At 39.7% G+C, this 23,024-nt stretch overlaps 1 protein-coding gene across 1 annotated transcript in view; it reads right to left on the bottom strand.

Annotated features, from left to right (window-relative positions):
• The window catches only part of DPP4 (dipeptidyl peptidase 4), a 119,169-nt gene extending 97,964 nt beyond the window's left edge, over window positions 1–21,205 (bottom strand). The window contains 2 exon segments of the mRNA XM_043991255.1: window positions 20,163–20,247; window positions 20,976–21,205. Of these exon segments, the coding sequence (XP_043847190.1) occupies window positions 20,163–20,247; window positions 20,976–20,981 (91 nt within the window). The 5' untranslated portion in view covers window positions 20,982–21,205.
• Window positions 21,206–23,024: the final 1,819 nt, after the last annotated feature.

Below are 23,024 nucleotides of genomic sequence, written 5' to 3'. Positions count from 1 at the left end.
GATGAGCAGAACCAAGAGAACACTGTACATAGTATCAACAACATTGTGTGTTGATCAACTGTGATAGACTTGACTCTTCTCAGCAATACAATGGTCCAAGATAGTTCCAAAGGACTTATGATGGAAAATGCTCCCCAAATCCAGAAAAAAAAAGGACTGTGGAATCTAGATGCAGATTGAAACATACTATTTCTATTTGTTTTGTTTTTGTTTTTTGAAGTTTTTCCTTTTTGCTCTGATTTTTCTTTCACAGCATGACTAATGCAGAAATATGTTTAATGTGACTGTACATATATAACCTATATCAGATTACTTGCTGTCTTGGGGAGGGGAAAGGGAGGAGAGTGAGGAAGAAAAATTTGAAACTAGAAATCTTATAAAAACAAATGTTGAAAACTGTCTCTAAATGTAACTGGAAAATAATAAAATATTTATATGGAAAAATAATATCACTTGTGTCTTCAGCACATAAACCTTTAATGGCTCCTCCTTACCCAGAAAATAAAAATTCTGATTTCTTCAATGGAACATTCAAGGTCTTTCACATCCTGGCCCCTTCCACATTTGAGATTTTCTGACTCTTTAATTCTATCCTTCTACAACTGTATTTCCCCAAACTTAACCTTCCACTTAATCCAGAACCAGGTTTTTTTTAAAAAGCATATTGAGACGGGCAGCTAGGTGACACAGTGGATACAGAACCGGCCCTGGATTCAGGAAGACCTAAGTTCAAATCCGACCTCAAATACATGACACTTACTAGCTGTGTGACCCTGGGCAAGTCACTTAACTCTCATTTCCCTGCCAAAAAAAAAAAAAAAAGCATATTGAGGTACTAAATTATGTCAAATTTAAGAGATGCCAGACTATTACACAAACAAGAGTTCTAATTCTAGCAGGAAAAAAAATGTAAGTAGTCATAATTAAGTTTTATATTTTTTATCTGGCCAAAATATGTGATGGTTATCACTTCAGTGATATATAGTTCATTGAAGAGAATCAGAGTTGGCCTTGAAATCAGAGGCACTGGGTTTGAATCCCTTTACTCAACCTACCTTTGTGGGATGTAGGTAGGGAAGTCACTTTGTCTCTCAGATCCTCAGTATCCTTATCTCTTTATCCCTTTTCCCTCCTATCCATCACCATTATACACCACAGCTTGTTTAGCCATTCCCCAATTGATGGGCATTCCTTTGATTCCCAATTCTTAGCCACCACAAAAAGAGCTGTTAGAAATAATTTTGTACAAGTAGGTCATTTTCTCTTGTTGGGGATGTCTCTGGGATATAAACCTAGCATTGGTGCAATCTATTCTTTAAGAGAAAACAGCAACATTACAGTGTGCTATAAATGGAAAAACTCTGGAACAGTTTGTTAGACCCATTCCACAAAATAGTACTCAATATAATTTCAAAGTTTTACATGGCCTTAAAAAAATATCCACTTTAGGGGGCAGCTAGGTGGTGCAGTGGATAAAGCACCAGCCCTGAATTCAGGAGGACCTGAGTTCAAATCTGGCCTCAGACACTTGATACTTACTAGCTGTGTGACCCTGGGCAAGTCACTTAACCCTCATTGCCCTGCCACCCCCCCAAAAAAAATTCCACTCTTGCCTTGATGATGCAGTCCACAAGCTAATAAAACAAAAGGAATTGGAAAACTATATGTTTGTGCCATATTAAGTTTGGCAGCTATGTGGTACAGGGCACACAGAACACTGGACTTGAGTCAGGAAGACCCGAGTTCAAATTCAACTACAGACACTATAACTGTGTGATACTGACCAAGTCACATAACTTGTCTGCCTCAGTTCCTTCATCTGTAAACTGTAACAATAATAACACCTACTACCTCTGGGGGTTGTAGCAAAGATATAAAGAGAAAATATTTGAAATGTTTTCAAAGTGTTATGCAAACCTTAAAATGCTTCAATTAAATGCTAGCTATTATCATTTTTATTCTACAACAAACAATGGGGAGGGCAGTGTTGAGACACTAAGGAGACAGAAAGGGAACAAATGGAACAACTGTGCAGGGTGATTTTACTGATTTCTCAGCCTCTGAGAGCTGAGTTTAAGCCAGGAAATTGAAGGAGAAAGAACAGTACTTCTGGTGTTTTCTTAAGCTGGTTCCCATTCTACACAGAGTATTCAACGGCAAAGCAAATGGAAGAAACAACTGGGATTCTTAGCTTTCAGAGACTATCAGGTTTGGGTGATGTGGTGTCCTCAGGGGGTCTGTCCTTTCTCTGAGTGTCAGTGTGTTCTGATGGCATGTCAAACCTCTGAGAAAGACATACAGGCAAGCACGAGTGGTGTCCATTTACCCTCAGAGTGTCTTTCGTGTCTGTGGTCACGTAGACTTGAAAGTCTGTACAGCTATAGCTCCCCACTCAGTAGTGGGTTGTGAGTGTCGTTATCAGAATGACCACAGGTTAATAACTTGGTAGCCATTCTGATGAAGCTGCTTGCTCAGTAGTCCTCCCTAAGAGAACTCCTTACCTACAGCAAGGTTTCTTAACCACAGATCCACAATTTCACAGGGTCTATGATCTTGAATGGAGGGGAAGAATTGCACGTTTATTTTCTTTAACCTTTGGTCTCCTTTGTAATCATGTTTGCATTTTCTAAATTCAAAAACATTATTCTGAGGAGTCCAGAAGCTTCACCGTGACACAAAAAAGGTTAAGAACCTCTGTCTTATGAGACTCATAAAGGTTAATAGCATGATGAAAACAAAAGAAATTGTTAACCTAGCTAGCTGTGTGACCCAGAGGCATGCCACTTAACTTCCTTGCATTACAGTTTCCCCATTTGTAAAATGATTGGATTGAACTTGATGACCTGTAAGATTCCTGTGAGGCCTGAATTTGTGATCCTATGGATTTTACTGAGAGGGGAAGGACCAAGGAAGGCATTTGGTCTTTGAATATATCTAACTTTCCTGTGAAGCCTGAAAGGAATGATTATGTGATCCTGGGCCAGTCACAACTTGTTTGTGTCTTGGTTTCTTCATATGTAAAATATAGGAGGTGAACTTGATACTCCTTAAGGTCCTTTCTATGCATAAAGCTATGATCCTATAAATTTGGAGAGTGACAAAAGGAAGCATTGCTTTACCCAGTCATTTTTAAAATGATTTTTAACTAGAAGTGAACACTCTGTACTAGAAGTGACACTGTAAAGTGTAATAAAGCAAAATGCAATGCTAAAAAAAAAAGAAATTGTTAAGTATTTTTCATTACCCACTTTGCAAACATTTATTGAACACCGGTTGTGTACAGAGAATTATTATACAGTGCTTTGGTGCCAGAAATATTAGAAATAAGAATTTCAGTTAAGGAGTCAACAGAAAAATTAGATAACATAATAACACAAAATATAATGACAAGTGAAAAAAATACTGTAATAGAAAATGAATATGGGTGGAACAGGGGACCATGCAATATAGAAATGTGGTTGGTTTAGTTAGGGCACATTTTCATACGCATAAGATTATACTGAACTATGGATCTCTCTATATAGTTATATTAATGTGTCATTTTTACCATGAGAGATCTCTTGTGATAAAGTAAGACAATTAACTAAAACAGTGACCTCATTCAAAAGTGAGTGCAACATTCCACATTTGCCATACCCTTCCATCTATTTAATTGTTTTTTTAATTAACAGAAATCTATTTTCTCTCTCTCCCACGTCCCATCTCATTAAAAAACAAAAAAAGAGTGAAAAGAAAAACAAAGTCCTTGCAACAAATGTGCCAAGTCAAGTAAAACATTCCCTCAACAGCTATAAACAAAAATATTTGTCTCACATTCTGTGCCCTGAATCATTCATGCCTCCGTCCGGTGGGTAGTATGTCTCATCAGTGGACCTCTGTAATCATGATGGTGCTTGTATTAATCACACTTATCACTGCTTTCAAAGTTTGTCTTTATAGTCTTTTTGTCATAATGTAAATTGCTCTCCTGGTTCTGATTATTCATTCTTCAGGTTATAAAAGTGTTCTTTCTTTTCTACATTACTGATATTGAAGTTTAACTTGTTTTGGTTCTGCCTGCATCCTTCTGCATCAGTTTCTATAAGTCTTTCCATGTTTCTAAGATTCTTTATTTCCTCATTTCTTACAGCATGTAAGTATTTCATCCCATTCTCATACCACAATTTATTCAGTTATCCCTCTATTGACAGGCATCCCTTTCATTCGCAATTTGTTTTGCCACTACAAAAAGAGCCGTCATTCATGTTTTTGTACATATAGGATCTTTTCCAATCTTTGACCTCTTTTGGACACAGGCTTACCAGTGGTGCGTATACATTGAACATGTAACTCTGAAGGAGCAGCTTAGGAGGCACGGTGGATAGAGTACCCAGCTTGGAGTCAGAAAGATTCCTCTTCCTGAGTTCAAATCTGGCCTCAGACTCATTTTTTACTGTGTAAGTCATTTAACCCTGTTTGCCTCAATTCCTCATCTATAAAATGAGCTGGAGAAGTAAATGACAAACTCCAGTATCTTTGCCAAAAACAAAACAAACAAACAAACAAAAAACCCCAAAACCAAATGAGGTCACAAAGAGTCAGACAGGACTGGAGCAATTTAACACCACCAACAAAAACTTTCATAGCTATCCTGCTTGTTATTCTCTTTGGCCTTGCTTCTATTCTCTCCTGTGCATTTTTTTTTAAAGGTACTTCAGTGATCCTTCCTTCAGCTATCCTAGCCATCACCACATCCTTCCCAACCCCACAAGGGATTAATAAATGGTATTGGTTCAGGAAAGTCCTGAACTGTTAAATGGGCCAATTATGATAATATGCCAGCTCTGCTCCAACTGCCCCCCTACACAAGCTCAAGTCTCCCCCAATCCAAATACTATTCCTTGTTTCTGCTAAGTACAGCAAGTGGAAAGTATGCTCATTATACAGAAAGAAGACTTGGGTTTGAATCCTGCCTCTGATGAACTTGGAAAATCATTCTGGGCCTCATTTTCCTCTTCTGTATAAGGAAAGGGTTGACCTAGAAAACTTGAGGTCCCATCCCTTGACTCCTACTCATTACATATCCTGTAGAAAAAGCAGTCTATTCTTGCTACTTTGAGCATCTCCACCACCCCACTCATTCTTCTTTCCCTCGAAATCTGGCTTTAGTCCTCAAAAATCCTCTTTCAAAGGCATCCATGGAGAACTTCCTTTTGTCAGTCTTCTTCTTCCTAGACTTCTGGACGGTATTTCAGTCAAGCTGACCTTCCCCTCTGATCATGAGGTTCAGTGTCTTCCTCACTGACTCTGACTTGTCCTTGCACATGACTGGCATTCTTTAAGGCTCTCTTCTCAACTGTCTCTCTCAGTCTCTCTCTACTCTCTCTCCTTTACCCAATTCTGTAACTCCAATTTATCACCTCCACCCATTTGAGTCCCTTGCCCCAGCTCTATTTCTGAACTTCAAACCAGCATTTCTATCTGCCTATGACAAACCTCCACCTGGGTGTCCCACAAACATCTCACATTCAACTCGTCCCAAAACTGAATTATTCATCTTTACCACAAAACCTTTTCCTCCTCCAGACTTCCTTGTTTCTCTTGGTGGCACTGCCACTCACACAGGCCTCAAAAACTTTGCTTCTTACCTTTCCTCCCTCTGTCATATCCTGTTACATGGTCCTGCCCTTTCTATCTCCCCTTTCATCTCTTCCTTTTCATTTATACTCATAGCATACTAGTTCTGGCCCTTGTTATTGCTATGACTATGAAGGAATAGTGTACGATCAAGTCTGGAAAGTAGGTAGTACCTTGGGTGTGAAAAAAGAAACAAATCTATTTCACTATATCAAGTTTCTCCCCATTCTTCTCTCTCTCTCTCTCTCTCTCTCTCTCTCTCTCTCTCTCTCTCTCTCTCTCTTTTTTTTTTTTTGGTGAGGCAACTGGGGTTAAGTAACTTGCCCAGGGTCACACAGCTAGTAACTGTCAAGTCTCTGAAGCCAGATTTGAACTCAGGTACTCCTGAATTCAGGGCCGGTGCTGTATCCACTGAGCCACCTAGCTGCCCCCTCCCCATTCTTTCTCATTGGTGCCAGAATAATTTTCAAGTTCTGATCACTTTGTTCTCCTGTTTAAAAATGGTACATGAAACTGCTCTGTCTGTCTAATCAAACTTGGCATGGTATTCAAATTCCTTCACTCTCAAACTACTACCCCCTTTCCAGACATATTTCACATACTCCCCTATAATCTAGCCATATCAGACAACTCAGGATTTCCCATATCTGATACTAACTAGCTATATATGTTGTTGTTGTCCAGTTGTTCTTCAGTCTTTTCCTACTCTCCATGACCCAACTCTTGGCAGAGATACCAGAGATTTCCTTCTTCAGCTCATTTTACAGATAAGGAAACTGAAGCAAACAGGGTGAAATTATTTGCCCGGGATCACACAGGTAGCAAGTGTCTGAGGCCAGATTTGAATTTGAGAAGGTAAATCTTCTGATTTTAAGCCCAGCATTCTATTCATTGTACCACTTATCTGCCCTGACTAGTTATATGACAGTGGTCAAATCACTTACCTTCTCTGAGACTCTTATGCTGATAATTATATGATCTTGAACAAATCACTAGGAACTACTCTGGGCTTCAGATGACAATAATAGTAGCTAACATTTATAAAGCATTTTCCTCGCAAAAAATCTCTGAGTAAACTAACATTACTATTCCCATTTTACAGATGAAGAAACTGGAGGCTAAAAGGAGTGATGTGATTTACCCAAGGTCACACAGCTAATAAGATTGTAAAGTCAGAATTTGAAGCCAGGCCTTCTGACTCCTGGTACATTGCTCTTTCCTCTAAACCTCATAACCTCATGATAAGAAAGATTTTTCCCAAATTGGAACACTAATGCTTTGCTGGTGGAGCTGTGAACCAATCCACCCATTCTGGAGAGCAGTTTAGAACGATGCCCAAAGGGCTATAAAGCTGTGCATACCCTTTAACCCAACAATACCACTATTAGGTCTTTTCCCCCAAAAAGATCATAAAAAAGGGAAAAGGACCCACATGTACAAAAATATTTATAGCAGCTCTCTTTGTGGTGGGTAAAAATTGGAAATCAAAGGCATGCCCATCAACTAGGGAATGGCTGAACAAGTTGTGGTATATGAATGTAATGGAATACTATTATGCTGTAAGAAATGATGAGCAGGAGGATTTCAGAGAAACCTGGAAGGACTTACATGAACTGATGCTGAGTGAGATGAGCAGAATCAGGAGAACACTGTACATAGTATCAACAACATTGTGTGTTGATCAACTGTGATAGACTTGACTCTTCTCAGCAATACAATGGTCCAAGATAGTTCCAAAGGACTCATGATGGAAAATGCTCCCCGAATCCAGAAAAAAAAAAAGAACTGTGGAATCTAGATGCAGATTGAAACATAATATTTCTGGGTTTTTTTGTTTTTGTTTTTTGAAGTTTTTCCTTTTTGCTCTGATTTTTCTTTCACAGCATGACTAATGCAGAAATATGTTTAATGTGACTGTACATATATAACCTATATCAGATTACCTGCTGTCTTGGGGAGGGGAGAGGGAAGGGAGTGAGGAAGGAAAATTTGAAACTAGAAATCTTATAAAAACAAATGTTGAAAACTATCTCTACATGTAACTGGAAAATAATATACTTTTAATTAAAAAAAAAAGATTTTTCCCTCAAAGTAAATCAGAAAATTTGGGGGAGAAGGTAATTTTATGAGCAAAGATAGTGAGTTGTTTTGAATATGAGATGCCTATGCACAATGTTTAGCAGGCAGCAAAGATGCAGCAATCAGATGTTGGAAGAGGGATTAGGGAACTGGACCGGATGATTTTTTAAAGCTGACACACAGGAGTTTAAATTTTGCAAAATGCTTTGCGTATATAATGGCATATGATTCTTGATTCTCCCAAAATCCTGGTGAACTAGATACTATAGGTATTATCACTCCCATTTTACAGGGGAGAGATAAGTTTGAAAAGGATAAGTGTGATTTGATCATGCTCACATGGTTATTAAGGGCTGAAACCCAGATTGGACCCTGCCTCCGAATCTAGTAACATTCTTTCCCTATGCACTTTCAGAAATATACATCTTTTTTCATGCCACACCTCTACCACAAACTCATTTCTTCCTTTTAAAATCCTATTCATATAGAATGATAGCAGCTAACATTTACATAACATCTGCTATGTGCCAGACACTGTTCTAAGCAAATATTACTTCATTTGATCCTCATAAGAACATGAAGGGCCAGTTTAAGTATCACTTTCTCCGTATCACTTTTCCAGATTTCCCCAGTCAGAAATAATACTCTGAACTCTTAGAACATTTTTATACCTCTCTGTGGTACAAAGAACACTGTCTTTGAAGTCAGAAAAACCAGGGTTCAAATCTAGCTGCTTATTATCAGTGTGAGGGACTCAGTTTCCTCATCTATAAAATGAGGAAGAAAACAAACATTTATTAAATGTCTTCTCTGTGTGAGGCACCATGCTAATATGATCTCATTTAATCCTCAAGCCATCATCATCAAGTGATATTATTATTCCCATTTTACACTTGGGGAGACTGAGGCAGGCAGAGGTTAAGTGCCCAATATCACAGAAGCTAGTAAGCATCAAAGCCCAGATAGACTTCAGAATTCAGAATTGGGGGGGGGGGTAATCTAAGAACTTGGGGGGGGGGAGAAACACCTCTTCTTTATTTTAATATAATTGGTTTCCTTTGTAATCCTACCTAGACTGTACTTAAAGATGTTATTCTCAATAGTCCATTTCCCCAGAGGTCCAAGGACACATAACTGATTAAGAGTCCCAATTCTAGCCCTGAAATGCAATAATCTAGTTTGTTTTAAGTGAATTCATATATCTTAACTACCTAATTTAATTATAAACTTCAAGAGAGTAGAGATGCAAAAACTTACTGAACTGGAGATAGCTTGTATTTGGTTAACAATTAAAGAGTTGGAAACACTTTATACATATTTTCTAATTTGATCCTCAATACAGTCCTGTATGCCATAAAGTATAACTTTTACCATATACCCAGTTCTGCAACTAGGATCAAGTCAAGTAACCTGCCCACAAGTCACAGAGCTTAGCATATTTAAGGCTCATCCTCAGGTCTATGGACTTCAAATCCTATTTTTTCTTCACATATAAAGCATTTTTGCTCAGTGATATCATTATATAAAGAATCTTGTACTACCACCATAAATAATTTCTTAGGTAAGGAATGTGGCTTACATTTTAAAACCGAAACAGCTGATTTCCATGTAAGCCCAGAAAGATGACAATACATTTTAATGTAGTACCTTGGGAAAGATTTTGGGAAAAACTGCTAACTTGGTTGTTCTAGGTACAGGCTAGATAAACAGTCTTATGCCTGTACCATAACAGAATTGTAAAGCCCAAAGGTCAAAACACTCTATAAGACATTCATTTACAGATATATAAATGTATTAACATTAAGGCATACAGTGATGATTAACTATTAACTCAAAGATTCTACCATCAAGGCATTTCCTAAAATAAATCCTCAATCAAATTGAGTCATGCTACTACCTTGTTATGAACTGTGTGGCAACTACACCACAGCCGAACCAAAAAAAAAAAAAAATCCAGTCAAAAACCAAAAGCAATTCAACATCAGTCAATTAGCTTTTACTGAAACAGCTAGGTGGTACAATGGAGTCAGGCCTGGAGTCTGGTTCAAATCTGCCCTCAGTTTGGTGGTAAAATAGATAGAGCATTGGGCTTGGAATCAGGAAGACATCTTCATGAATTCAAATCCAGCCTCAGACCCTACTTACTAGCTGTGTGATCCTGGGCAAGGAGCTTGTCTCAGTGTTCCTAGCTCTCCTATTCACTGCATCATCTTTAGGAACTTCAATATTAATGTTGATGACCATTCTAGCAAGCTTTTCTCTCAGTTTCTCAACCTTCTCAATTTCAATGGCTTTCCCCCCCACCCCATTTCTGCCACACACCAACACAGCCACACCTTGGATTTCACTATCTTGGCAGTAAGTGTTACCCCTCCAAGATTCTGAACTTTGAAATTCTACTACTAACATACTAAAGCTGTTCATAAAATCACAGGCTCACAGAATCTCTGAGTTGTAAAGGGCTCTCCAATCTTATCATCACCTTTGGTCCTTTGAATCACCCCCCCCCCCCTCCACATACACACACACACACACCTTCTAGTTTGTCTTTCCCATTCTGGATTTACCAGACTGCATACATGGCCTTGGGCCATGGACTTGCCACTTTAATGGCTCACACTATACCCTAATACAGAAATCATACTAGGCTCTGCAAAGTGCTCAAAGAATACTTCTACAGTAATCTTATTGGATTTTTATCTCATTCCCAGAAAAGCTCTTCCAAATGTTTTCTTCCATCCTCTTATCAGTAACCCCAAACTACCTAAGAACACACCCACACACCCACTCTGTTTTTAGTACTTCGTTCTCTGAACACTCCTAGTGAGGAGAAGCTATTACCTTTTCTGGAAACCCATTCCACCCTAGGGCAGATAATTATGACAAACAGGTAGAGAGAGTAAAGTGCTCAACTTGCAGTTGGTCAGAAAGACTTGAGGTCAACTCAGATACTTACTAGCTGTGTGACCCTGTGTGATTCACACCTTGTTCTTGACTGTGTGAGAAAGTCACAACTTTTTTCAGCCTCAGTTTGGGGCTCATAATAGCACTTATCCTATACAGTTGCTGTGAAGATCAAATAAAATATATGTAAAGTACTTTGCAAACCCTAAAGCACTATATAAATACTATGATTATTAATAATTATGGAGTTTTTCCTAGCATCAAACCTAGAAACTTGGGGGGGAAGGGGACGACAATGAGGATTAAGAGACTTGCCCAAGGTCACACAGCTATTAAGCGTTAAGTGTCCAAGGCCGATTTTGAACTCAAGTCCTCCTGAATCCAGGGCTGGTGCTTTATCCACTGCTCCAGGTAGCTGCCCCTCTTAGCATCAAGCCTAAACTTATCTCTCTAACTTCTACTTATTGATCTTAGTTATACGATGGGCTAGGCAGAGCAACTATCACATATCTTCTATATGAGATACACTAAAATACCTAATAATAGCTGTTTATACTACTTGAAGATAGCTATCATGTCTCTTTTTTTCTTTTGAAATTTATTTTATTTTCCCCCCAATTATATGTAAAACGTTTTTTGTTTTGTTTTGTTTTGTTTTTAGTGAGGCAATTGGGGTTAAGTGACTTGCCCAGGGTCACACAGCTAGTTAAGTATTAAATGTATGAGGCCGGATTTGAACTCAGGTACTCCTGGCTCCAGGGCCGGTGCTCTATCCACTGTGCCATCTAGCTGCCCCCAAAACGTTTTTAACATTCATTTAAAAAATTTTGGAATTCCCATTTCCCTCCTTTCCTCCCTTCCCCCATACTCATGGAGAAGGCAAGCAATTTGATATAGGTTATACTTGTGCAGTCATGCAAAACATATTAGTCATATTACCATGTCTTCTTCAAGCTCAAAAGCCGCTATTCCTTCAGTTGAGTGGCACAGCCTATAGACCTTTCTCCATCCCAGTCAATGGGACAGCCAAACCTCTATACAGTACTCCAGATATATTCAGATCCTGGCAGAATGCAGCAGGATTATCACCTCTCTCTTGCTGAGATCTGTTGTTCCACTCTTCATGACACAATTTGGAGTTTTCTTGGTAGATAATGGAGTGGTTTGCCTTGTCCTTCTCCAGTCATTTCACACATGAGAAAACTGAGGGAAATAGGGTTAAGTGTCTTGCCCAGGGTCACAGAGCTAATGAGTCTGAGGTCAGATTTGAACTCAGGTCATCCTAACTCCAGGACCAGAGCTCTATCCACTTCTTTTGGATATACTCCTTAAACCTTTAGATACAACCCTTAAACTCTTAGGAATATACTTTTCTCCCTAAACTTTGGACACCACAATCTTTTTCTTCTCCTATCTTTTCCACTGCTCTTTCTGGCTCCTAATTTTTTTCCCCTACTCTGAATGTGGGTATTCCTAAATGGAATCTTACTTAACTACTAGTTTCAATTACTGCCACTTTTGCAGATCACCTTTCTTCTGATGCATTTTATGAGCGAGCTCCTGACTCAAATCTGTACTTGCCTTCAGGACATCTCAATATAGATGCCCCAGCTTATTCTTTTCCCAAAAAAACTTCAGGTCTCAGATGTTTGTAACCTCAAGGTTATCAATACAAAAGAGGCAGCATGGTACAATGGAAAGGGCACTTAATAGGCTACAGTGGAGTAAAGGACAGAGCACTGAACCTAAAGTCAAGTCCTGGGTTCAAATCCTTCCTTATACACTTATTAACTGCGTACACCAGGACAAATCATTTAACTACTTTGTGCCTCAGTTTCCTCATCTGTAAAATGAAGGAGTTGGACTCAATGGCTTCTAAGATCCCTTTTAACTCTAAATTTATGATGGATCCAATGAAACCAATGGACCTGAAGTCAAAGCCCTACATTACTTCTTGCTACCTGTGTGACCTTAGGTAAGTGACCTAATCTTTATGAGTCTAATTCTTTATCTTTAAAAAAAAAACAACAGAATGAGATTTGGACCATATGACCTATGAAATTGGGGTTCTAAATCTTTCTTCACTTCTCACAACCCATCAGTTACTACCTTCCTATATGACCTAGACTAAATCAAATAACCTCTCTAGGTTTCAGTTGCTTCCTCTATAAAAATGAAGAGCTTGAATCAAATGACTTCCAAGATCTCTTCCAACTCTCAATCTATCATTCTATTACCAATGGCACCATCCTAGTTTGGTCCTTGGTACTACTCAGATTTTTTTTGGTAACCTCCTTACTGGTCTTACCACTTCCATGCTTCCTCCACTCCACTCCATATTCCATACTCCTGCTAGAGTAATTTTTCTTATATACAGATCTGGTCATCTTATTCTTCTGCTATAAAATAAAAAATGGCTCAACAGCATCTATATTTAAAAATGCCTTCCATCTGTTTCATAACCTAACACTACCCTCCCTTTCTGGTGGTCTTGTCTCAAACTGCTGGTCTCCAAGCCCTCTCTCTAGTCTACACTCTAGCCAATCCTAGAAAATATATCCTACCCTCCGAATGCACACCTCACCCTCACGTACTCCTACCTCTTGTCAGACTGTTCTGTAGGCCTGGAAATGCTCTTTCCACCTCTTTGACTATTCTACTCTATTAGCATTTTATTCATTGTTGGGAGATTGGTATTATGAATGCATAGGTTATGGAAAGGAAAATCCATCTACTAATGCAAATCAGTACCTGTTCTGTGATTATAGTCACTAAGCGGGTTAAGTGACTTGCCCAGGGTCACAGTCAGTATATAAAATCAAATGAGATGGTAAGTGGAATATTTTTAAAACCTTTACCACACTATATAAATGTTAGCTATTATTATGTCAGAGGTATCTTTCTGACTCTGAAGCCAACTCTATCCATTACATTATACTATACCTTTAGTATTATAGTTGCTAAAAAAAAAATAAAACCCAATAAAACAGAGACTTGGGAACTTAATATTTATCTTACAATGTCTGAATTAAATAATATAAAACAGAACCCTGGAACTTAATAATATTTATCCTGGGGCAGCTAGGTGGCGCAGTGGATCGAGCATCGGCCCTGGAGTCAAGAGTACCTGAGTTCAAATCCGGCCTCAGACACTTAACACTTACTAGCTGTGTGACCCTGGGCAAGTCACTTAACTCCAATTACTTCACTAAAAAAAAAAAAAACATTTATCCTACAATGCCTGAATTAATTTTGCCCTTGACCTTAAATCTTTCCCACAGTCTTTTTCTTTTTTGATTAATAAGCACTTTCTCCACTGAGAAAGGAAGGTGATGGAGAGGTAGACAGCTCAAGGGGATGACAGCAGGGTCTAGTGAAAATTTTTTCAAGGAGGGGTGAAGGAACTTGGGCAAGCTTCAAGGCTTCAGATTAAAGAGAGGGGATATTCAGGTTGCAATGTCCTGGAGAAGACCAGAGAGCATGGGATCAAAGGGTTTCATTGGAGAAAGGACTCCTCATTATCAAAGAATAGCAAAAAAGAGGAAAGTAGGGGATAGTAAGAGAAGCACTCAGTTGCAGAGAATGGCAAAGAATGGGAGAAGGCAGCTAAGTGGCATGGCGAACTAACTAAAAGGACCTGGGAATATGGAAGACCTGAAGTTCAAATCCTTCCTCATGCACTTATCAGCCCTGGGTACCTGTGCAAGTCATTCAAGCTCTCATCTTAGACTGAGTGTTCACATCTATAAAATGGGGATAATTGCACCCACCAGATAGGATACCTTAAAGGGTTTTCTAAATACTAGCTATTGTCATTTAGAAAAGGGAGCTAAGGGCAGAAGAGTAGAGAGGGAAAAGAAGTTGAGAGAGACTGAATAGAGAAGGGAAGCTTCAGTGGGAAAGGGAGGAATAGAAAATGCTTCCCAGCAATGAAGGCACAGATGAAGTTAGAGAACATACACAAAAAGTCACTGATACCTAGAGTTTCCATACTTAAGTTCATTTTTACTGATTCTTTCTTCTTCCGCTTAGCCGTTGCATACCACTGGTGAAGGATGTGTGTAGAGGTTTTTTTTCTCACAGTTTTTTGTTTTTTCAAACTGAATAACCACAGGCTTTCACCTGATCTCTTTTGAGGGTAGGTAGCATACATGTGTACAAAACGTGTCATTGATGTGAGTAAAGGGAACAATCTATGTCCAGGGAACCAAGTGGAGCCATCTGGGATATAGAGAGCTCAAGTCCCAGGCTCCACCAACAAGGTACTCAAGGAATCAACTAATCTATGAGGGTCCAAGGCTATTTTGTTTAATTAAAACACACACACACACACACACACACACACACACACACACAGAACCTACCTCTGAATTACAAAGAGCTCATTTAACACTGACTGTTTTAAAATTTGAATTGACTTCTTCCCTGGGCTTTCTCAAATAAACTTCAAAAGCCTATCATTTTTTTCTTTTTGGTTTGGTTTGTTGCTTTTCTCTGATCTTATTCTTCATATAAACTTTTCTCTCAATAATGTTAGACAGATCTTTGGTAACCATTTCCCCTGGTGAAGATGAGAAATTTTAGAAGATTTTAAGGAGGGGAAGCTAGGTGGCGCAGTGGATAGAGTACTGGCCCTGGATTCAGGAGGAACTGAGTTCAAATCCGACCTCAGACAGTGTGACCGTGGGCAAGTCACTTAACCCCAATTGCCTCACCAAAAAAAAAAAAAAAGTTAAAAAAAAAAGATTTTAAGGAAATTGAGAACTAAAGTAGAGAAAATAAAAGGAGAGGTTTATTGGAGACTACTTGATAACAAAATCAGTCTGTTGGAAAGTATGTAGAATGTAGCAAAAATAAGGATAAAATGTTTGGAAGGAGAAATGAATGACATATAACCATAAGATCTAGCATAGTGCTTTGCACACAGTGGGCACTTTATATGTATGCGGAAATAGAAAGAACAACTAAAAAAAAGAAACAATGCTGAGTAATAATAATTACCAAGCTTGGCCCCAAAATAAGAAAATGTCCATCCTTCTCTTCTTTGCAGAGGTTGGAACACTGTAAAAGTTTAGACTCAGTGGGCATGTTGGTTAGTTTCACTAAGCTGTTTTGGTTTGTTTTTGTTTTTTTTAACCTCTTTTTAATTCTTTGTTGTTGTTGATGTTTGTCCTTCATTTTCAAAGACGACCATGCCATTGGAAGGTGATGTCATGACTTGCAATGAATTGGATCTAAGTGAGGGAAGGATATACAAGGTCACCAACCCTCACTCCTCCAGAGCCACCTGGGTCCAGTGGCAAAATATATATCAGGAGGACTGGAGACTGCCCCGGATGTTTAAGGAAATTGGAGTTAAGTGACTTTCCCAGGATCACACAGCTAGTGTCTAAGGTGATGTTTGAACTCAGGTCCTCCCAAACTTTAGGGCCAGTGTACTATCCACTGAGCCACCTAGCTGTCCTAATTCTTTGTTAGAAAGAATGGCCAGGGGGCAGCTAAGTGGCACAGTGGATAAATAACGAGTCCTGCATTCAGGAGGACCTGAGTTCAAATCCAGCCTCAGACACTTAACACTAGTTGTGTTATCCTGGGCAAGTCACTTAAGCCTCATTGCCTCACAAAAAAAAAAGAAAGAAAGAAAGGATGGCTCACTGATGCAAAGTGAAACGCTCTGTATACAAAACAGTAATATTGTAAGATGATCTGCTATGAATGACTTACTTTCAGCAATACAATGATGCAAGACAACTCTGAAGGACTTATGAAAATGCAATCCATCTACAGAAAAAGAACTGATGGTCTCTGAATAAAGATTGAAGCATAATTTTTTTTTGTTAGTTGCTTTTTCTAAAGTTTTTTTGGGTCTGTTTTCTTTCACAACCTGACTAATATGGAAATGGTCTGCATCACTACAAATGTATAACTTATATTGAATTGTTTGAGTTCTTGAGGGGGGTGAGGAGAAAGGAAAGAAGAGAATTTGGACACAAAGTTTTAAAAATCAATGTTAAAATTTGTTTTTACATGTAATTTGGAAAAAATAAAATTCTAAATAAAAAAATAGATTTGAAAATGAAAAAAAGAAAGGATGGCTCACTGGGTAAGAGAAAAGAAAGGGATATATTGGGAAATGAAGGTCATTTAAAAATAAAAGATATCAATAAAATATTTTTTAAATTAAATTTGTTGACTTAAACCAGAGCATGAGGCAGTTTGCTGTTATTCTTGCCCAAGAAGACTTCTGCAGTTTATTAGGGACCCAGTTCTGATACGTATCACTGAATTTTAGGGACATTAAAGTGTTGGCATACAGGACTACATTTCTGCTAATGTTTTGAGACAGATTTTTAATCGAGAACCCTCAAATAAATGTGGCAGACAGTGTAGATAATGCAATTTCTGCCTTCAAGGAATTTTTATTCTAAAACCAATCTCATAACATTAAAACTATGTTATTGAAGTTTACAGTCTTTGTCTCGTTTCTCTTATTCACTGTCTGTAACTCTCATGCTACTCCAGCTGTGCCTGCACAGTCCTGCCCAAGTCAGCACTTCAAGTGAGCAAACTTGACCTCCACATCTACAAACCTCTCTAGAGAAAAGCCATTCTGATTGTTTCTTCTTGGCTGTTTTGTGCTTAGCATTTCACATAATCCAGGGCTTTGTTTATTGTTTATAATTTTTTTTTATTTTTCCCAGTCCTCTATCTGTGTAATTTCCTTCAAACCTGGATTGAAAATGTAGAGGAAATTTCTCAGGAAATAACTCTACAGTCTCAGTAACTGATGACATTTTTATTCAAAGCAAAGCCTAGATCCAGTATTTCTGATCTAATGGAAATGCTGCATTCCTGAGCCCTTCTCTCCTGCCCTCCTCCATCCCTTCCCTTTCCCTTAATCAAAAGAAAGAACCAGAGCCAGAAGGTCCTCCTGAATATTCCCCTCAAACTCAATGTATACCATCAGTCCTGATTAATGTGTAGCAGTTTTAAGAAATGGACAATGGAAATTATCATTTTCTCCCACAATGGACTATTTGTAATGTTCATTTACGTATATAAAGCTTCATTTCATTAAAAAAAAATAAAAGTCTTTGGGGCAGCTAGGTGGCACAGTGGGAAAAGCACCGGTCCTGATTCAGGACCTGAGTTCAAAAGTGACTTCAGATACTTTAACTTGCTAGCTGTGTGACCCTTACTAGCTGTGTGACCCTGGGCAAGTCACTTAACCCTCAATGCCCCCCCCCACACACACACACACAAAGTCTTTGTTGTACAAACATTTTACAATTGACAGAAACTTGTGAATATACATGTTAACGTAAAGACAGAAATTGTTAATACCAAATGTAATATGGATTGCCACTCCCCTAAATGATCCTTGTAATGTCAGGATTTCAGTAATGTCCTTGCAGTGTTACTCTTAAGATATTTACTCTTGATTACATTGAGCTGATCCACACCCTAGGTTCCCCTCACCCAGGGATTTTGCCTTGTGGGGAAGCCCAATTCAAACTGGATCTCAGCTTCTAGTGTCCTTGCCCCCTTCCATTGGGATTCATGGCATGAAGGGCAAAACAACCAGAATGAAGTGGTTTTTCTTGCCTGCATTGCCACGGGCCACTGGTCTCATAACCTGGACTTGCTACCTCATGCTGTCTCCTTCCCCTCTTCTAAAATTATTTAAAAAAAAAAAATAAAAAAACCTTTTTCATGGGTCTCTTTGGTTGGGAAAATCCACTTGACATCCCCTAGGATAGCAGGTTTGCTATGTTATCTTAACTAAAGATGCTTTATTACTCAACTCATGGATTTGTTGTATTCCAGGACTTGACACGATCATAAGTCACATAGACATAGCTTCTCAAAAACTAAGATGGAATACAATAAATATAACTAGGATGAGCCCTTTCAGATATTTTGCTGTTCACTTTCTTGGTATGTATGACTCCGTTTGACCGAAGTTACAACATACCTGTGACAAACTACCTGAATGAAGAGAGTGGACTGCAGAGAATAATTCCTAACTTTCACTATGGAATCTAGACTGAGGCCACCCAGCTGTTTGGATACTTTATTTCAACTTCTCCAGTGACTAGGGAAACTATGTGAAAACTCACTCCACCTGTGTTGGACTAAATGACTTCTGATATCCCTTCCATCACAGGAATGGAAGGAACTACTCAAGAATTTGAAGGTAAATCTAAGGGAGGAGTCAGAGGCACAAATCAGTTCAAATACTTTAGGGAGCTGCCTAAGATACAGAGATTTTCCCCAATGGAAGCCAAGTACCCTACCCACTACACCTAAACATGATCCTCTTAAAGGAATCTTAGTATCCAGTATCTTAGACAGCTCTCTAAGACTTAAAGCTATAAAGTCTAAAGATACTGCTGAGAAGTTTCTAATCTGCCCAGATAATGGGGGGGGGGGAGGGAATTGTTGAAGAGGAAGGGAGTTAGGCGGGGGAGACAGAGACAGAGAGAGATAGACAGAGACAGAGAGATCCTTACACAGAAATGAAATCACCTGTCAGGCCTAAAAAAGAAAAAAATTCCAAGGTAATGTTTCTTTCTGAGCAAATGATGCATCTTATTTAGTCCTGGTTTCTGAATTTTACAGCAATTTAAGAATTTAAAGAGGAGGCTGGGCAGAGAGTTCAATCAGAAACTGGCTGTTAATATCCATCCATTCGCTTAAGTGAGTACTTAGTACCTGTTAATGACCAAGGCTAGTAGGAAAATACAGTTGAGTAGAAGAAAACTTAGGCATATACCTATAAATGCTACTGATTTATCCTATTCTAAACATCAGCATATAAATTGTATTGCTATGATAAAAATACTTGTGTAATTCCTTCCAGCCCTCCCAACCAAAAAAAGAGATGAGTTTTTGTTTTGCCTTTTTTAAAAACCCCATTTCAGGCATCCCCGAAATAAACTAAATTACTTCCCTTTTCCTTTAAATCTTATGGGGGAGGGGAAGTTACTTCTGCTATTCTACATGGAACTACACATGAGCGATGACTGGGATCTGCAAAGTAAAGTTTCTTTTACTGGAATTTGTCCTTGTATAGCATGCTAATACCAATCCAACAAGCATGTATTAGGCACTTTGGATGTACAGAACTCTCTCTGATTTTAGGGCATAAGAACCCGAAGGAAACAATGAAGAACTCTACATTCAGCAGAGGTTCCTTAGTCATTAAACAATTACTTCCAGAGCAGTACCGACAACAAAGATTTATTAAGTGCCTCCAGGTAGCAGAGCCTAGTGCTAAACATAGTGGAGATAGGAAGTTTTGATAAGACAGCCTACAAAGTTGACAGTTACAAAGGTACTAGGTCAGGCTTTATGCAAAAGCTAAGCATCTTAGCAGCAACTAAGACCTTCCAAGAGTTAATAGTCAAATCCCAGTGGAAGGTGCAACCCAAGGAATGATTTTAAGTATCTGCCAGCTCAGTTCCACAAAAGCCTTGCTGATTTCTTAATTATGACGAGAAAGAGCAACAGTCCTGTTTTCTATGACTTTACTACTTTAAAGGCCAAAGTTTCAGACTTACTTTTTCTGGTCAGTAAAACCGATGGAACAGTTATAAACACAATGACTGCAACTGCCCCCAACAACAGTAAGATACCCTTCCATGTCTGCGAAAACAGGAAATTAAGACGAAAAAATTAGAATATGACATTGATGGATGTACATTGGTTTGTAAATTGATGCATATGCTAACCTGGCCGGAGAAAGGGGTCGGTAGAAAGGTTTGTGTTGAGGAACTCTGGCAGAGCCCTCAGATTTATCATCTAATTTAACTCCCGACATTTTACAGATAAGGAAACTGAGGCCCAGCGAGATCAAGGGCACAACAAGTGTCAAAGCTGATCTGGAAAGTCAGACTTCCGGACTTCCTCAGTTCGGCTCGCAATTCTCTCTCCACCCTATCTGAACAAGAATCCAGCGGGGCAGGCCTTTGTGAATGTCAGTGCCAGAGTTTGCATGTGATTATGACTTAGGAAGATGATTATTTATTTACATCCTTGAAAGCACAAGAACTGTTTCTTTAGTATGTGCTTGAATGAAAACAAAAGTTTTAAGCTCTAGATCTACGATTACCTATGATAAACTGTGTGTGCATTTTCCATCTTCCTAATATAACCAAATTCCCTTCTCCTCTACCCCCCCCCCAACGTCTTCTGGGACAGAGAAACCAGAATGAAAAAAGCTCAGGCACCTTCCCTCATCTGACTAGGGTGGCTCTGTAAATTCACTTAAACCCGTGTGCAATTTTCCGTGGCGCGGAGTTCACTGAAGGGGGAGGGCAGTGACCCAAAAAACCTAGAAGCTAAAGAAAGGCAAGATGCCATTACTTACTGACCTTCATTGTCGGGTACACCCCTCAAAGCTGGTCCTCCCTGAGCCAAAGCAGAAAGCAGAAGTAAGAGGTGAGTAGCGAGCGCTCTGCTTTTCGCTTTCTCCGGGTGCGGTGTCACAGGTCGTTCCCAAGTTTCCAGCCCTGGGTTAAACATTAGTAAGGAAGGGCTGAGACCCCGGCTAACTCAGTCCCGGCACCCAGCGGCTGCAAGGAGCCAGCAGCTGGGCGGCCGCTGGGACGGAAGAGGAGAGAGCTGTGGGTCGCCCCCACCCCACCTCATCTCTACCCTCATCTCCCTCCCCGCCAACCTCACTCCACCCAAGGACAGACGGAGGGACCCTGTATAAGGGCACTGTGACCAGACCGGCTGGGGAGGCGCGGGCTGCACCTTCGGCAGGGAGGGCTCCAGCTGTGAGCGCCTCTGTAAGAGAGAAGGGGGGCGCAGATACGGCCGAGGGGCTCTCCTGGCCCGCCCCTCCCCCTGCCTGGAGGTGGTGCTTGGCCCTGGTAAGGTCATTTAGGGTCGCGGTTTAGTTTGGGCACAGTCCGGCAGCCAATGCCTGTTTGCTTGTGTCTGGATGGGAAAGAGACCTCTCTCCCTCCTTGAGTGACGCTATCTGCACCTTTAGAAACAATCTAGGGGTGGTAACCTGGAACTTTTGAGAGTTCGAGGAAGTAAATGTAAAGCTTGAGAGTGGCTTGAATGGTTTCCTACTCACCTAGGTCTCTTGGAATCCTTCAGTCCTTCCAGGGTTACCTCCGTGGTCTCCACCAACAGGAAGCTTTTTCTAATGATCCGGCCCTGGTTAATCCTCTAAATACAAGTTACCTTGCTTATCAGGGGTATGCGAGTTATCCCCACAGTGCTTTAGGGGCAGGGACTGTACTTAGGGAATACTTTGTATCCTAAGGGTCAACTGGAGCCCGGCAAATAGTAAGTACTTAATGACGATTACTTGAAAGGAGAGAATGACTTTGGGAGGTGGGTAAAGGTTGAAATCCATTGTAGGAGTGAGAAAGGAACTCCCAACTTCTTTGTTTTGGGTAATAAAAACGATAATGAGAGGCTGCAAGGATTAGGAAATTAATTGAGGGCCAGTTTGGGAGTCTGGTAGACTCTCAAATACTGTCTTACTCATACTAGCAGTGTGTTCTGAGAGCCACATCTCAGTGTCCCAGACTACAGTTGAAGAGTCGAAAGTGAACGGCAGGGGCAGCTAGGTGGTGCAATGGATAGAGCACTGGCCCTGGATTCTGGAGGACCTGAGTTCAAATGTGATCTCAGACATTTGACATTTAACTAGCTGTGTGACCCTGGGCAAGTCACTTAACCCCAACTGCCTCACACACACAAAAAAGTGAACAGCAGAGGAGGATGGGTAGTGGTAGAACTCGTTTCTTCAGAAAGAATTCCCTGCACCTGTAAAATCATAGGTCTGAACTGCCCTCCCCCACACTCCCCCCCAAGACAAATAAGACCTTTTATCTCACAAGACCTGCATAGATGTGAACTGACACCACCCCATCCTAGGCACATAGGGTCACATGTTGTCCATTTACCTCTTATAGGCAATTTTCATGACTTATTTTGCATGTGTTGTTTGTGTGTACTCTTGTGTAGAGGCAGCTAGGTGGCCAAGTGGATAGAGCACTGGACTGTGAACCATTAAGATTCATCTTTCTGAGTTCAAATCCAGCCTCAAATACTTACTAGCCCTGTGACCCTGAGCAAGTCACTTTAACCCTCCTTGCCTCAGTTGCTCATCTGTAAAATAAAATGGCAAACCACTCCAGTATCTTTACCCAAAGGAACATCCTAAATGGGGTCAGGAAGAGTTGGACATGACCAAAACGACTCAACAACAATATGTATACATGTAGTCTCTTCCATTAAAATGTAAGCTAGCTCTTGGAGGGCAAGGATTATTTAACTTTTTTTTATTTTACCTCCACAGGAATTCACATCATAATAATAATAATAATAATAATAATAATAAGCCCTTAATAGATTTTTATTGACTGATATCTGAGAACTGGCTTTGAAGTCAAGAC

The sequence above is a fragment of the Dromiciops gliroides genome, chromosome 3, assembly GCF_019393635.1.
Source record: "Dromiciops gliroides isolate mDroGli1 chromosome 3, mDroGli1.pri, whole genome shotgun sequence".
NCBI classification, from domain to species: Eukaryota; Metazoa; Chordata; class Mammalia; order Microbiotheria; family Microbiotheriidae; genus Dromiciops; species Dromiciops gliroides.
This window is presented reverse-complemented; position numbering and strand designations above follow the sequence as displayed.